This window comes from Tamandua tetradactyla, chromosome 13, assembly GCF_023851605.1.
Source record: "Tamandua tetradactyla isolate mTamTet1 chromosome 13, mTamTet1.pri, whole genome shotgun sequence".
In the NCBI taxonomy this organism is placed as follows: Eukaryota; Metazoa; Chordata; class Mammalia; order Pilosa; family Myrmecophagidae; genus Tamandua; species Tamandua tetradactyla.
In genome coordinates, this window is record NC_135339.1 from 64,255,135 (window position 1) to 64,270,948 (window position 15,814).

The 15,814-nt window shown below is 43.3% G+C and overlaps 1 protein-coding gene across 14 annotated transcripts in view; it reads left to right on the top strand.

Annotated features, from left to right (window-relative positions):
- Window positions 1-15,814, top strand: part of GBF1 (golgi brefeldin A resistant guanine nucleotide exchange factor 1) — a 166,636-nt gene that overhangs the window by 138,379 nt on the left and 12,443 nt on the right. For 4 of the 14 annotated variants that reach the window (XM_077125839.1, XM_077125837.1, XM_077125840.1 and 1 more), the window contains exons 5-18: window positions 3,767-3,885; window positions 4,410-4,518; window positions 5,026-5,086; window positions 6,221-6,275; window positions 7,014-7,112; window positions 10,144-10,291; window positions 10,608-10,831; window positions 11,352-11,520; window positions 11,959-12,170; window positions 12,479-12,577; window positions 13,184-13,378; window positions 13,618-13,807; window positions 14,400-14,540; window positions 14,858-14,946. In XM_077125839.1, coding sequence (XP_076981954.1) covers window positions 3,767-3,885; window positions 4,410-4,518; window positions 5,026-5,086; window positions 6,221-6,275; window positions 7,014-7,112; window positions 10,144-10,291; window positions 10,608-10,831; window positions 11,352-11,520; window positions 11,959-12,170; window positions 12,479-12,577; window positions 13,184-13,378; window positions 13,618-13,807; window positions 14,400-14,540; window positions 14,858-14,946 — 1,910 coding nt within the window. Of the gene's footprint in view, window positions 1-3,743; window positions 3,886-4,409; window positions 4,519-5,025; window positions 5,087-6,220; window positions 6,276-7,013; window positions 7,113-10,143; window positions 10,292-10,607; window positions 10,832-11,351; window positions 11,521-11,958; window positions 12,171-12,478; window positions 12,578-13,183; window positions 13,379-13,617; window positions 13,808-14,399; window positions 14,541-14,857; window positions 14,947-15,814 lie in introns of all 14 variants that reach the window. The other 10 variants (XM_077125838.1, XM_077125841.1, XM_077125845.1 and 7 more) reach the window with 7 other exon arrangements.

The following is a 15,814-nucleotide window of genomic DNA, read 5'->3' on the forward strand; positions in this document are numbered from 1 at the left end:
TAAAATGTGGATAATAAAGGTAAATGATTTATCACTGATTTTGGAGGACTTTTTAAAAATGATATGGGGGAATGTACCCGTCAAGATGGCAGAATGAAACTCTTCAGGGCTCCATCCGCTTTGATCAACCAGCAAGAACATCTCACAGCTCCAGAAAACAGATAAAGGGCTGCAGTAACAGGGTGAGTGCCAAATCAAGAAAGCCTACCTAGAGGTGGTAGGATCTCTTGGTGCCCTGGCTGCCTCCTCCACCACCCCCCACAAGGTTGGAGCAGAACCAGCCTATGCTCCTAATGTGAATCCCCAGTCCTGGTTCCAGAGGAAGCAGAGTAGCCCGTGTGCACATCCTAGGAGCATGTTATGTCTGGCTCAGTCTCTCTGTTGGTGGCCTGAAGGATCTGATGACCCAGAATTTGCCCTGTGCATAAAAGCAGCTCACCAGACTCCCTTACAGAACATTAGGGCAGAATTGTCAAGTCATGCTGCCTGTGAAGAGGAATTGCTGGCTGTAGGATGTGCAGAGAGTTTCCTAGAACTTTGAGGAAACTGTTTCCTAAGGAAAATGAAACATTCCTAAGGGAATTCCTAAGGCCATGTGCATGCCCAAGATGAAACACATGTGCAGAAAGGATTAGGAAGGGCCCTGTGCTTTGGTCTGGAGTTATTCTCTAAACTCATTGTATGACTAGACCCTGCAAGAGAGCACTTGCGCAAGTCAGTCTGCAGAGAATGGGAAAACTATTTTCTTTCTTCTTTCTTCCTTTTTTGTTAGTTCCTGGTGTTCAAGGAAAATTCATTCATAACACTAGCTGGATACAAGTGTAAGAACATATGTCTCAGAGTCTAAATTGTAACATTAAAGTATCAAAATGGTAACATTAAAGTATCAAAATATCCAGGTTTTGACAAAGTGTTGCAAAACATAAAAAGAAACAGGAAACAGTGGCCAGGCAAGGAAGATTAAAGCATTAGAAACCATAAATGAGAAGGATCAAACCTGGGATATTAGAGACAAAAACCTTGTAAAACAATGATCCTAAATATGCTCAGAGAGCTAACAGAAAGCATGGGCAAAGAACTAAAAGAAATTCAGAAAACAAAATGTGAACACAAAGATAACATCAATAGAGAGTATGATAAGGAACCAAACAGAGCTGAAGACCGTAGTAACAGAAATCAAAAATTCCCTAGAGGGGTTCAACAACAAATCAGAGCTGACAGAAGAATCAGTGAACTTGAAGATCAGATAATTGAAATCATCCATTCGAGGAGCAGGAAAAAGGAAAAGAATGAAGAAAAATAAACAGAGTCTAAGGAACCTGTGGTACATCATCAAGCATCCCAATATACACATTGTGGGAGTCCCAGAAGGAGAAAAGAAAAGAGAGCAAAGAGACTATTCAAAGAAAGAATGGCTGAGAACTTCCCAAATTTAATGGAAGACATGAATATACACATCCAAGATGCTCAACTAACTCCAAACAGGATACGCCCAAATGCACCACTGCCACTGCATATTATGATCAGACTGTGGAATGCCAGAGACAGAGAATTCTGAAAGCCAAAAGAGAGAAGCAACATGTCACATATAAGGAGACTCAATAAGATTAAGTGCAATTTCTCATCAAAAACCATAGAGGCAAGAATACAATAGGATGACATTTTTAAAGTGCCAAAAGCAAAAGCTGCCAATCACAAATACTATATCCAGCAAAGCTATCTTTCAAAAATGAGGGAGAGATTAAGACATTCCCAGATATACAAAAGCTGAGACTTCATCCCCACTAGACCAGTCCTACAAAGGGTGCTAAAGAGAATTAGGCAGTTTGAAAGAAAAGGATAGTAGACAATAGATCAAAGTTGTATGAAGAAATAAGATCTCTGGTGAAGGTAATGACATGGGTAAATATAAATGCCAGTCCTATTGTATTTTTGGTTTGTAACTCCACTTTTTATTTCCCACAGAATCTAAAAGACAGATGCATTAAGTGTAAAGATAAATCAGTAGTTTTGAACACATGATGTAGAAACATGTAATTTGTGAACTACCTAAAGGTGGAGGATGGACAGAGGGGTATAGGAACATATTTCATAGTTTAATACTATTGAAATTAAATTGATATCAAAGCAAACAAGATTGTTATAGATTCAGAATGTTAAATTTAAACCCCATGGTAACTACAAAGAAAATTTTGGAGAATACAGGCTCATGGAGAGAAATTAGACTGCAGGTTGTGAAGGGAGCAGGGGAAGCAGGGGACTAGGGAGTTAATGCATAATGGGTATAGGGTATTGGAAAGATGAGAAAGTTTTAGTAATGGAAGGTGGTGAAGGTACCACAATATTGGGAATGTGGTTGATCAAACTGAATGGTATATTTGGGAGAATGGTTGAGATAGGAAAGTTTATGTTGTATATACATTCCCACAGTTAAAAAAAAGGTAAGAGCAACTAAAGAGATGATGACGATTAAATGTAATACGTAATCCTGGATGGGATCTAGCAAAGGAGAAAAGGCTCAAAGGGATGTTTTAGGACATATGAAAAACTGGAGTATATACTTCATACTTAATTTAACATTAAGAAATGTTAAATTTCTTAAACCTGATAACTGCACTTAAGTTAGTTACATATGTGAATATTCTTGTTCTTAGGAAATATTAATGGCAGTATTAAGTGCTCAGAGAGCATGATGTATACAGCCTATACTCAAGTGTTCAGTAAATGAACATATGGATAGAGAAATTAGATAGATAAATAGAATGATATGGCAAATGTGGCAAAATGTTAAAATTGATAGATTTGGGTATCTGAGTGGGTAAGGGTATGTTGGAGTTTTCTGTATGGGGCTTGCATTATTTTTGTAACTGTCCTGTAAATTTGAAAGTATTTTAAAATAAATCTTTTTAAATGTCTATGGAAAGAGCTTAACACTATGCCTGTCACATAGGCAAAAATATTTCAGTATTTAATTGTGTTCATGTTATTACCATCATCTGTACAGTCCCGGATCATAGGTTCATAAGCCTTCTAACTCTATATGCAATTGCCTATTTATTTTTAAATTTTATTTACAAACTCTGTATCCACCAAACATACCATGTTGTTTTAAATAAGAATGAAACCAAAGCAAGAAGAGCTATTTCTGAGCTGCTGTAATATGGTACCAGATATGAGTTTTGACAGCAGACTGTTTCCTCCCCACACCCCTACCTCAGTTGCTCCTGAACACAAATCTCTAAAAGCAGCCAGAGAGAAGTTGTGTGTTCAGAGAGGAAAAGAGAAAGGCTGCAACCATGGCATTCGAAGTTCTGGCCCTACTCAGTTCTTGCTCTGGGCTAAAAATCATATATCTAGGCCTTTCCTTCATAAATTGAATGGCTTTACCCTAGTGATTCCCAAAGTGTGGTCTCCTGACCAGCAGTATTAGGGTCACTTAAGATCTTGTTAGAAATGCAAATTCTCAGGCCCCACCCCAGACTAAATAAACTCTGGAGGCGGCTCCAACAATTTATATTTTAACAAGGCCCCCCAGGTGATTCTGAGACATGCTTATGTCTCAAAACCCCTGTTTCATAGATAAGTTTGTGCTGAGGAGCTCATTAGAACCAGTTACAGGCAAAACTTCTCAGATAACTTAAGGAGCCACAGGTTAGGGAATTGGAGAGGGAAAACCAGTCTCTTAAATAAGTCCCTAGACAGGATGCCTTGACTTTTCTCTCTCTCCTCTCCACATCATTTAGTCTTTCCTTTTTCGCTGGAGCAGATCCCACTCATGAGGGCACAGCAGAGGGTATGGAGAATATGGCAGATGCTGTCACCCACGCCCGTTTTGTGGGCACGGATCCTGCCAGTGATGAGGTTGTCCTGATGAAAATCCTTCAGGTAAGTGGAGAAGAGCAATCAGGCTAATGGCCAGGAGCTGATGCCCCCGGCTCTACTTACCAAGAGTCTGTCTGGAGCATGAAGCTGTGTTTTGACTCCACTGAGGCTTAGGGAGGTACTTTGTTTCCAAACAAGCAGCTCAGATACCCTAAGTGAAAGCTTTTTCTAAGGAAAATAATTAAAAGCTTTAAATGAATTGATATCAAATACTGGAAGCCCTTAATACACTTGTACCTCTGACAGACTATATCTGTGCCATCCATCAATTGGGCTCATGGGCTAGGGCTTAAATAAATTCTGAGCCATTTCAGAGCATTGCAAAATAAAGAAATAGTTCCCAAGACAATCTCCTTAGAGTCCTACCAAACTGAAGCAAGGTCAGCATTCATGCTAACCTCTCTTTCTCACCCTTTAGTGCTTCCCCCAGAGACTAGAGGAACATAAGGCAGCTTTTCTCCCCTCAGGTATACCCCTCTTCACCCAGCCTGCCTTGTTTATCATAGTATATCTCCCCTTTATGGTAGGTTCTGCGGACTCTGTTGCTAACCCCAGTGGGTGCCCACTTGACCAATGAATCTGTATGTGAGATTATGCAGTCCTGCTTCCGGATCTGCTTTGAAATGAGGCTCAGCGGTAGGTGCTTGAATCTTTTCTTCTTCACTTTCCTGAGGCCAGTATCTTAGTGTGAACACAGGATGCTCTCTCTGAACCCTGTAGAAATGGAAAATTCAGGACTCCTCCATCTCTTACTTTATGGCGCCAAAAGGGTCTAAAAATCTCTATCCTTGACTATGTGTTGTGACACTAGAATAGAGACCTCAGCTCCATTGTGCCAGGGCAGGAGTTGGATGGATCCCAGACCAACTCAGCCCAGGCACCAACTCCCTCCTTTAGGGTTACTGGGATTAACACCAGCTGCAACCACTGAAAACACAACCATCACTTCCCTTTTTTTCTGGCTCGGTAGTGCCACCTAGCGGGCCACTGAAGTTACGGTTGCCAGACCAAACTGGAGCTGGTTTTAATAAGTTTGGCATAATCCTTGGTAAACAAGGTTTGGAGGGGAGTCTGCTCTGAGAAGCCTCCTGATAATAGCACGGCAAGTAATGACACCTGTGTTATTTGTTTTTGCCTGTGCAGAGTTATTGAGAAAATCCGCAGAGCACACTCTCGTAGACATGGTGCAGCTGCTCTTCACAAGGTAAACCTGCTGCTGTTTGCTTCAGCCCGGCTGCCCAGGCCTCTTGAGCCTGCTTGCTTCTATACAGCCACTTCAGAGACCTAGTCAAGCCCATAGCCACATCAGGGGCCACTGGGATTATAGATTGGGGTAGTTCTTTGGGCCCTGGTTACCAGGCAAGGGAGAAAAGGAGGGAGCTGGCTTCGCCTCCATGGGAGGCAGAGGGTTATTTGATCTAGGCTGAACAGACATCATCTGTTTCCCAAAATTAGTGTCGGTTCCTGCACAGGTAGCCACTAGGAAAGGGAACCCAAGAAGAAGCCAGACTCAAGGGGAGCCTGGAAAAAGGAACCAAAGCTCCCAGAGCTCAGCCTGATTTCTATGGGACAGGACCAAAGTTAGGGTGACCAACAATCTTGGTTTGCCTGGGACTGTGCTTTTAGCACTGAAATTCACACATCCTGGGAAAACCCCCAGTCCCAGGCAAATCAGACAGTCAGTTACCCTAGACAAGACTTTCAGCCTAGAGTCTAGGAGGCCTTTTCTTACTATCCCTAACTACCTGTTTCCTATACCTCCTTTCAATAGACTAGCTTTAAGAAGAGCTGAGGAGATGGTTTTATAAGCTGCCCCTGGATTTTTAAATTTTTTATTTTTTATTATTATTGTTATTTCTTTTTGTTCTCCTGATCAGTAGATAATAATTCAGACCCTGTTGCAAAGACCCTCAGGCTCAAATTTTCTGGATTCAAAACTTCAACCTGCCTTTTACTTCTCACTGTAGGCCCAGTCACTTGGGGTTTTGTTAGACATCCTCTTCCCATCTCTTGACTTTCAGCAAACACTTGCAAAGTGAACAGAAGTAGGAAGGAATTAGTTGAAGGATGAAAAGAGCATCCACATTCCAAGAGCACTTAGTTTTCTTTCCCTACTGATTTTACCTTCTCTTTCAGAAAGTGTTCATGTCATACATCCCTCAATTCCTGTGGTCTATGATGAAGCCCTGAAAAGGGTAAAATTATCCTGCTTTCTCTTCCTAGCTTTTCCTGAGAGATGGCATGCTCTGATTCAGAGCATCTCTGGGCTGCGGCTGACATAGAAGGGAAAATTTTTCATTATCCCTAATGGTATTCCCTGGAATTTTCTATCTTGTAGGTTACCTCAGTTTAAAGAAGAACCCAAGAACTATATGGGGACCAGCATGAAGAAGGTATAATCTGGAAACTGGTCTGCTATCCCTTATCCAAGGCTTGGTCTCCCAAATTCAGTGTTGTGGGAATCTTCCTGGATAGCCTTGACTAGCAAAAACATGCTTTTGTCTAGACACATCTGCTTAGAATCTAGAAATAGCTATAATTCCTTCAATGAGAAATTTATTCTTTCCCAGATGTCTCTCCTTCCCCAATTTTTCCTTTTTGGCCCATCTTTGTTATCCCACCACATAAGCTGGTGAGCCAGTCCTTCATGGAAACTGAGTGAGGCCCACTAGGCTGGGCTGAAAATGTAAGTTGACCAAAATGAAAATCATGCCATCCTCTCAGGATCTGGTCTTATCAGCAGGTTGGAGGCCTAGAAAAGCTATGCCTCAAATCCTACCCTAATGCTGGATTAGACTGGGCTCATGCTTGTGCTAACTCTGTTGAAGAGATAAATCAAGCCTGACTCCAGGTCAGAAGGTTCTCAGACTGCTAGGAGAAGATTGGTGGTCAGAAGAATGGCCTCTTTCTATCTTGAACTGAAGCCCGGGACTTCACAGGCCTCTGATAAGGATTCTGCTTGCCACCATTAAGAGGTTCTGCCCATGGAGATGGCCTTTGGCTGTTTGGTGCATGCACCTTACCTTCCCCTCTCCACTGTCATCCATCCCCATTCCTACCCTGTGCCCTGTTGGCGTGTGTCTGTGTTTATTTCACTCTGTTTAAATCGTGCGTTTGCCTGTTTTTCACAGATTTCTCCATGTCTCCTCAACAAACTGGAACTAAGTAGTGGGGAGCAGCCCAAAGCCCTGAACCAGTTAGAGAGGGTACTACTCTTTAAGAACCTCAAGGTCTCTCTCCCTCTCCCTCCCCCTTTCCCTCTCCTTTCCCCCTTTTTATTTATTTCTTTAAATATTAATTTTTATATGTAACACCTGGACCCCATTTCCATTGTGTAGAGCACAGTTTATCACTCCTTTGTAACATATAGCGTGGCTTTGGAAGAGTTGCTTGTGTTTGAAGCTTTGCAGTGTTGGGAATTCTTCTAGGGCATCTCGTGTGTGGAGGCAAGAGAAGGAAGCTTTGAACTGGTGATACATCATCTAGTAAGCCTAGATAGAGAGCCTGGATCCTCTCTCACCTTGTAGGGAAGGTTAAGATCTACCATTCCTAGAAAAAACTGTGAGGGACCTTTTAGCAAGCTCTTCCTTCATCTATTTTACCTTTTTCCTGTCTCTGAGCTGGCATAGAGAGCTTAAACATGATCTTTGACTCTACATGGATAACTTGACTGGATCTGGAGGGAAAGGGTAGTCCATCTAGCTGGTATTTTTATTATTATTATTAAAGCAGCCATTCTACGGTTTAGAATTCTAGATTGATGGAGAGAAGTCAGGTGTCAGGTTAGCCCAGAACACTGGGAATACTTGGCATCTATGCAGTTCCTCTCCTTTAAAAATTGAGATGTAAGGGAGTTTAGAAGAGGGGTTCAAGCTAAAGATTACCCTAATCCCCATATGCCTGCCTTAAGGAAGAAGAGGGAAAAAGGAAGGTATGGCTGTCTAGGCCATCTGTCACAAGAGTATGCATGGTAGAGATGTGGTTGTGGACATTCAGGTCATTGAAGATAAAAAGGACTATGTGTGCATGCATGTGTGTGCATGTGCATGTGTATCCTCCCAGCTAGGCAATCCATAGAGCTCTGTTTTCTTTGCATGCGTTGTCTCAAGTTTCATTTGTGTGCTTGCCTAGTATCAAGTTGCAGCTCTCTTCAGTGGCTACCTGGCATGTTGCCATGATTATTAACCTAGGACCTGCCCTTTTTTTGGTAAAGTCTACCCTGTCCTTTGGGAATACAGAGTTGTACAAATAATGTGGTGTAGGGTTCCATGAACACCTACTGCCTACCCCACCTCCACCCCCACCTTCCGACCATAGGGAAGAAAGCTCAACTATACTTTTTAAGGACTGAGGCATTTCTGAAAACTGGTAGCCCTTGATCCCTACCCCTGCCAGGAGGCAGAGAAAGCTCATTGAAATTACCAGGTTAGAACTAGCTTTTCAAAAGACAGAAAAGGAAACAGTAAAGAAGGATTGATCCTAATGTGGGAAGGATTCTCAGTGAGTGACTGGCTTCTCAGTGGAAGTAGGAGTGCCTTGAGTCCCTGAAATGAGGGAATCTCTAGGAGAGAAGGGGTTTCTCATAAAAGTGGTTGCAGACATTAGAACTTTTTGGAACTCAGTGACAATTGCCACTAAAGCCAAGAGGTTCTTGTTTTTCTTCATTAATCTCTTGGACTTCTTGCTCTTCTATATATTTGACTTCTCCCCCAGAACTTTTTTTTTTTTAACCATGAACTTGACCTACCTGAGCTCTAGTGGGGAGCTCTCCTAGCCTCCGCAGGCCCTACTTCTGCTAAAACTAGAACAAATTTCTAGGGAACTTTAGCCCTGGGAGAATGTTCTTCTGGTTCCTGCTTTGCCACGGAGCTCAGAGCATTGAAGATCCAACCTAGGTATATGATTGCAGGTATTTTGGAGATGGAAGGATAAGTGTAAATCCAATGCAAAGTGTTGCTATGTTACTAAGAGCTGAGGAAAGGGCTCAGCTTTTGGGCCTCTTTCCTTTATGGAAGGAGCTGTTGGTAGGGAAGGAAGCATAATGTGGTTTCTAAGCAAGAAATCAAGATTACCCAGATTCTGGATGGCTTGGGAGAATGTAAGGAAGGGGTTCTTTCTCCAAATATCAGAAGGATATGAACAGGCCAAGGATAATATAGATATATTTAACCTTTAGAAAAGGCAGGGAGGAAAAGTGCTTCTAATGGTCCTGGAAGAGTTGCTGTTGCCCATCCAGGAATGGTCTAGGAATAGTTTAGTATAACTCTGTGGAGATACTGGGTTCAAACCACAACTGAAAAAGCATCAGAGCTAGGGAAATGAAATGGGCCCAAATAAAGAAGCTATGAACTTAGGATGGAGGAAAGGCATAAAAAAAACTTGTATTTATAGTAGTCAGGAAATGATAGAGATTGTCCTTTGTGATTAAAAAGAAGCTATAGAAAGAACAGAACTAAAGCAAGAGAGGGAAATGGAATAGAGTGAAGATCCAAGCAATCAATGGCTTTACTATCTGAAAATGTAAAGTTGAATCTAGAAAGATCAAGGCATCCTATTAATATACCAAAATTGGGAATGGCAGAGAGTAGAGCAGCAGCATGACATGACCCTGCATCCTTTACTGTACAAGTAAACTGGAATGTGATGCCATTCCTTCCTTAACTCCAAGAAATTAGCCTTTGACCAATTTGATACAGAAATTCCAGAGAGTAAGGGGTGTGTTTGTAACCTAGGCCCAGTCCACAAGGTAATAGGGAAAGCTAAGAGCCTTGATAAAAAGGAGTAGGCTCTTATAATTGGATAGAACTAGCAGGAGTAGGAAGCTTCTGTGCATGGTGGTTAAAAAGAAAAGCCCAAGAGTCCATGGGCCTGTAGACCTGAAGCTCTGGGCAAAGGAGCCCCTGCCCTTACTCTTTCTGCAAGAGGGACATGTACCATCTACAGGACTCAGGATTGCCTGCTTAATGCAATACCTGGGATCCAGGGAAGCAAAGTGATAAGTGTGAAAGCTGGCCCTGTCAATGACCAGCCTAGAAGCACAGTGTCACCTTCTACATGGAGGCTGCCAAGCTGACCTGTAAAGTGCCAAAAGTAGAAACCAGATTAGAAGAGTAGAAATGTAATCTGATGATCTAGAACTTAGTTTGGACAGATGTGGGATATAGACAGCTTTCTAAGGAACAGTAGAACTAAGAGAAGAGAGATTTCTAGGGATAGAATCTTGGTTTAGATACCAATGCTAATGAGGTATGATATTTCCAGCTGAAAATGAGAGCAGGAGGCATGAGTGATTCATCCAAGTGGAAGAAGCAGAAGAGATCTCCCCGGCCCCCACGTCATGTGACCAAAGCCACACCAGGTTCAGAGTTGCCCACCCCGAATGGAACCACCTTATCCTCTAATCCTACTGGTGAGTGCCTGGGCTGTTTTCCTCTGATTAGAACAAATAGAAAAAAAGCTCCTCCCTCTCTTAGGGATTTTGAAATCCCACTGAGGGGCTTTGTTCTTTCTGCTGATAGCAAAAAGAAAAACTCCAGGTCAAATCAGACTGTAACCATTGCAACTTAAGATTATTCTCCTTTCAGAGGAATTCTGACTACTTTAGAGACCAATATATGCAGAATAGTGTGCAGTCTAGAATTAGAGGCCCAGATACCATGGAGGATATGTTTTTCCCACAGTCTGCCCTTTCTTTTCCTTCAAGCCTCACTTATTTGACTTGGCAGGTGGCATGCCCTTCATTGATGCGCCCACTCCCATCTCCTCCGCAAGTTCAGAAGCTGCCTCAGCAGTAGTCAGCCCCTCTACAGATAGTGGCCTGGAGTTCTCCTCCCAGACCACCTCCAAGGAGGACCTCACTGATCTGGAGCAAGCTACTTCTCCAGCATACATCACAGCGCCAGAGCTTGAGAGCAGTGAGCTAGGGGTTTCTGAGCAGTCTGACCTCCAGGTATGGCTTTGATATCTAAAGGTCCCTCTCCAGTCTTCCATTATGGGAACTGACTTGATCCTTTGGGGCATTATCCGGGTCCTGGCTGAAAAGAAGGATGGGTAGGGTAGGTTCTTCTTCCTCCCCTGTTTCCTAGAATTAGCTTTGCTCCCTGGAAAACCACAGCTGACTTACTGTGAGAGATAACTAATGGGGGTTATCAAGTTATCCGTATGGGTGGTACTTGGCAAAGGTGAGAAAGCTGGTCATGACTTTTTCTGGAAGGTAATGATCTGAATCCCAAGTCTGCAAGTGCCTCTACTGACTCTAGGGTTCCAGTTATTGTAATTCACTGATGCCTCAGAAGATGTTTTCTGAGTCCTTCATCATATTCCTGCCCTGAGCCATCTTGCATCAACTCATAGCTCACTAAGCTGACCCTACACCTGCAGTTCAATTGAGACAGCGCGGAATGCAGGTACTTCAGGAATGTACGTTCTAAGTTGTCCCTCTTACTACATTCCCCTGTTACTGGTCATAGCAGGAGGGGGCCCAGGTAGAAAAGGCCCAGTCAGCATCTGTGGAATCCATCCCTGAAGTGTTAGAGGAATGCACGTCTCCAGCTGACCATTCTGATTCTGCCTCTGTCCATGACATGGATTACGTCAATCCCCGAGGTGTGCGCTTTACTCAGTCCTCCCAGAAAGAAGGTGGGTACCCTCTGGCAGGCTCTGTCCATTCATTTCTTCACCTCCCCCACTCTACCATTCTGCCTGAGCCTAATCCTTGGGCCCAAGGTAACAGCTGCCTGCTGCTCCACATTCTAGGCCATTTTGTAGTCAGAAAATGGAATCAAGCAAGGGACTATTGGCATGGATGGAGCCCTTCCCTAACTTTTACAGGAAGGGAGTTTGATGGACAATAGGAAGTGAGAGGAAAGATAGAAAGTTTGGTACTTTTAACAGAAAGGTAGGATTAATTTTGACTACCTCCAATAAGTGAGGCTAGGCCCCATACCTTCCCAGATCCTTTCTTCCGTGAAGAGAATCACTTATCTGAAATTGTCTTGTGTTAAGTTAGAGAAAGCTAGCCCACACCATAAGGCCAGTTGTTTCTTAGCAGTCCTACTTCCTTCTGTCCTTTCCCAGGTACAGCTTTGGTCCCATATGGTCTTCCCTGCATCCGCGAGCTCTTCCGATTCCTCATATCTCTCACCAACCCACATGACCGCCACAACTCAGAGGTTATGATCCACATGGGACTGCATTTGCTAACAGTGGCTCTTGAGTCAGCCCCTGTGACCCAGTGCCAGATCCTCTTAGGTCTCATCAAGGATGAAATGTGTCGCCACTTATTCCAGGTAAAACTGGGGCTCAAAGCCCCTGCCAGTTTTTCAGGGTCTCTCAAGGTCAGGGTTACACAAGGAGGTCTGGGTGGTTTCTGAGTAGAGTATAGCACCCAGGATAATACCTCCCCCTGATGGGCCAGTAATCATAGTAAGAGAGTTCCAGTAGTTCCCTAGGACTCTGGCACCCAAAGGGAAATAGAAGAATGGTTAGATATAAAGTTCCCTTGGAGCAACTTCACCTAGTTTACGCTCCTGCTCTCTCCTGGTTGAGCCATAATCAGGTTCAGATACCTCATGACCCACCCTACTCTGATCTCCAGCTACTCAGCGTTGAGCGGCTGAACCTGTATGCTGCTTCCCTTCGGGTATGCTTTCTACTCTTTGAGAGTATGCGGGAGCATCTCAAGTTCCAATTGGAGGTGAGTATCCTGACCTTGGAAGACAGAGAAATAAAAATAAGCAAGTGTATGACATCATCAATGGGCCCAGCTCTGTCGTGCTGCAGTGGCTTCCTGTAAGAGAGTGCTTTTAGCCCCCATAATTCGGTTCACTGGCTGGCTTCTTTAGTGGAGAAGTTAAAAAGAACCCTGAGAAAATTGGCTGGTTATAGAATGGAAGAACCCAAATAGGAGGAGTAGCGGATAGTCTCACCATGAGTGGGAACAGCTCTTTTGCTTAGCAGTTCCTCTGCAATACAGGCAGGCAAGTCAAGCTGGCTTTGTCAATAGTTTGCAAAAAGGACTTATAAATAGGACCAAGTCAGGCCCACATAGCACAAGAGGTCAACAGGCAACTTGTTTTGGATCAGGCATGGGTTAGAGAGCTAGAACTTATCCCTGGAGGCCATATACAAGAGGGTATATATTTAGGGGATGAAATACTTTTAGGTGTCCCTTACTGCATGCTTGCTAACTGAGCATCTGCTTCCTCTATTTAATATTCTTCTTGTCCAAATCTGTCTCTTCCTATCTTGAATCCTTTCCCCCACCAAATGGTACCAATGGCAATTACTGGGTTATTGCCAGATGTATATCAAAAAGCTCATGGAGATCATCACTGTGGAGAACCCGAAGATGCCTTATGAGATGAAGGAGATGGCACTGGAGGCCATTGTGCAGCTCTGGCGCATCCCTAGCTTTGTTACTGAGCTCTACATCAACTATGATTGTGACTACTATTGTTCCAACCTTTTTGAAGACCTCACCAAGCTGCTGTCTAAGGTACTGAGCACTATTAATGGCCTCTTGAAAGAAGGCTCTATTAAGGAAATCTCCTTAGTGGTAGTGGGGATACTACGAACAGGGAGGGGAACACTTGGGAGCTGAAAAACAGGAAGATAATGGCATTTTCTTAGGGCAACATAGAAGTTATAGGAGGTTTCAGAATTTTTGAAAAAGCATCATTTAAAGTGTAAAATATTCTCCTAACCTCAAGTCTGTTGGATCCATTTACTTTCCAGAATGCCTTCCCTGTCTCTGGTCAGCTCTATACAACACACCTGCTATCTCTTGATGCCCTATTGACAGTGATTGACAGCACTGAGGCCCACTGCCAGGCCAAAGTCCTCAACAACCTCACCCAGCAGGAAAAGAAAGAAGCAACTAGACCTAGCTATGAGGCAGTAGATGGCATCCAAGAGGCCAACAACAGTGAGAAGCAATTCTTTCTTTGAGGTTCCTCGGGCTCTATCATTACCTTTTCTCTACTTATTGAGCTCTTATATCATTTCCCCTGGAGTGCTCCCTATTCTTTGTTTTTGGGGTTTGATAGTTTGAATCATATGTCAGGCAGGATAGCAGAATTCATGGACTTCTCCCTTTCTCCTTTTCCCTACTTTGGGTTTTTACAGAATTATTATCTTTTTAGGGAGAGAGAAAAGAACAGAGATTAAAGGATATATATTGGACTTTTATACCTAAAAGCTCTAAGTCCCACCCTCCCCCACCTCACCTACATCCCCAGTATCTACCTCCCCCTCTAATAAATCTTTTCTGTCTTCCTCTTGAGATTGAGGTTGCAGAACATCATGGAAGGTAACTGGGTAATCTCTTCATTTAGTTATAGAATCTAATCCTTAGCTCACCTGGGAAATTACCACTTCTTTTGGTTTGGGTTTGTCCTGATCAGAGCTGGCTCCCTGTGTGGGAACATTCAGGTTTCCTTGGCTTGGCACTCAAACTCGGCTGCAGCTCTGCTCGGCTTCCTACCTCTTAAGTCTTCACAATTCTTCTTCCTTGCCAGCTGAGAGAGCAGCCAGCAATGGGAAAGCTGTAGGCATGGTCCCAGACATCCCGGGCCTGCATTTTCCAGGTGGAGGGCAGCTGCCGGCAGAACATGGGAAACCAGGATGCAGTGATCTGGAGGAAGCTGGTGACTCTAGGGGTGGGTATGGGTGTTCATGATCTTAGCACCCTCAACTGAAGGGCCTGGTGGAGAGTGGAGGGAGGGGAGCACAGATAACTTAGGGCAACAGCTGAGTGAGCCTTGGCTGCTAACCATGCCTTTAGACCCAGAGAGAGGAAAGAAGATATCTGGAGCCTCTGAAGAGAGTGCTTCCGGGAAGTGGAAGACTGATAAAGAGAGAAAAATTCTGAGACATCCTTTTTCACTGCAGCAGTATCTCAGTGACCTTTCAAAGGCCATTTTCCTGATAAGCAAGGTGTTAAATGGATTTTTCACCCTCTTCTTGCCATTCCTAGCTGACAAAAAGTTTATCCGGAAACCACCTCGATTTTCCTGTCTCCTGCCAGATCCACGGGAACTGATTGAAATTAAAAACAAAAAGAAGGTACATATAGTTAACAGACCCTGTAACTCAGCCGTTAACCATCTCTGGATGTCCTGTGTAGAGTTCCTGTCCCTGAGGATGAGGAAACATCTACCAGTTCATTGTAGAGCTTCCTAAGATTAGTCTATGTGCTTACCAGGATCTTTGCAACCCCTTTGAAATCCTTTCCTTACTCCTGAGCCATGTGGTTGGGCAAATCCTATTGAATGCTCTGGGGCAAATGCTAATCTAGCTGACAGCCAGGTGTTACTGGGGGTGGCCAGAGCCTTGGGAGCTGGTGTCTTATGAGTCACAGAAGATTATTGGTCATCTCCAGCTCTGGGTTGGTGATTGAGAATAAAAGGAAATTGACATTTTTTCTGGTGCTTTATTTTAGTAAAGGTCAAATAATTGTTTATGCTTTTGGTTTTCTTAACACAAAAGAAAATCTCTGTAACCCATTTTTATTCTTATCACCAGCCTAGCATAGCTCCTAAATGACTTTGTCTTATGTGTGCTTTTGATTGCAGGGTTGTGATTGGAGAGACAGAGTTTATTATCATAGTTCACCTTGTCCTTCAAACCCTGTGGCCTTAAGAGTTAGGCAGCCAAAGAAAGGAGAGGAATCTAAGCTGGACTGTACACAAGATGCTGCTGTAAACAAATGCCAGGGATAGATATAAAATTGGAGAAAAGAAGAAAATCTTCTCTGGTCTCTTACTTCTTTTTAACCTGATCCTCCAGTTGGAGGAGAGGGAGCTGTCCCATGTATCTTAAACAGTCAGAAAAGAAATGAAAAGGAGTTCCTCAGCCAGTTCTAATTAGATGTGAAAATGGGGTTAAGCTAGGGCCAGTATGATCTAACCTTAGTTCTGGAGTCACAGACTAC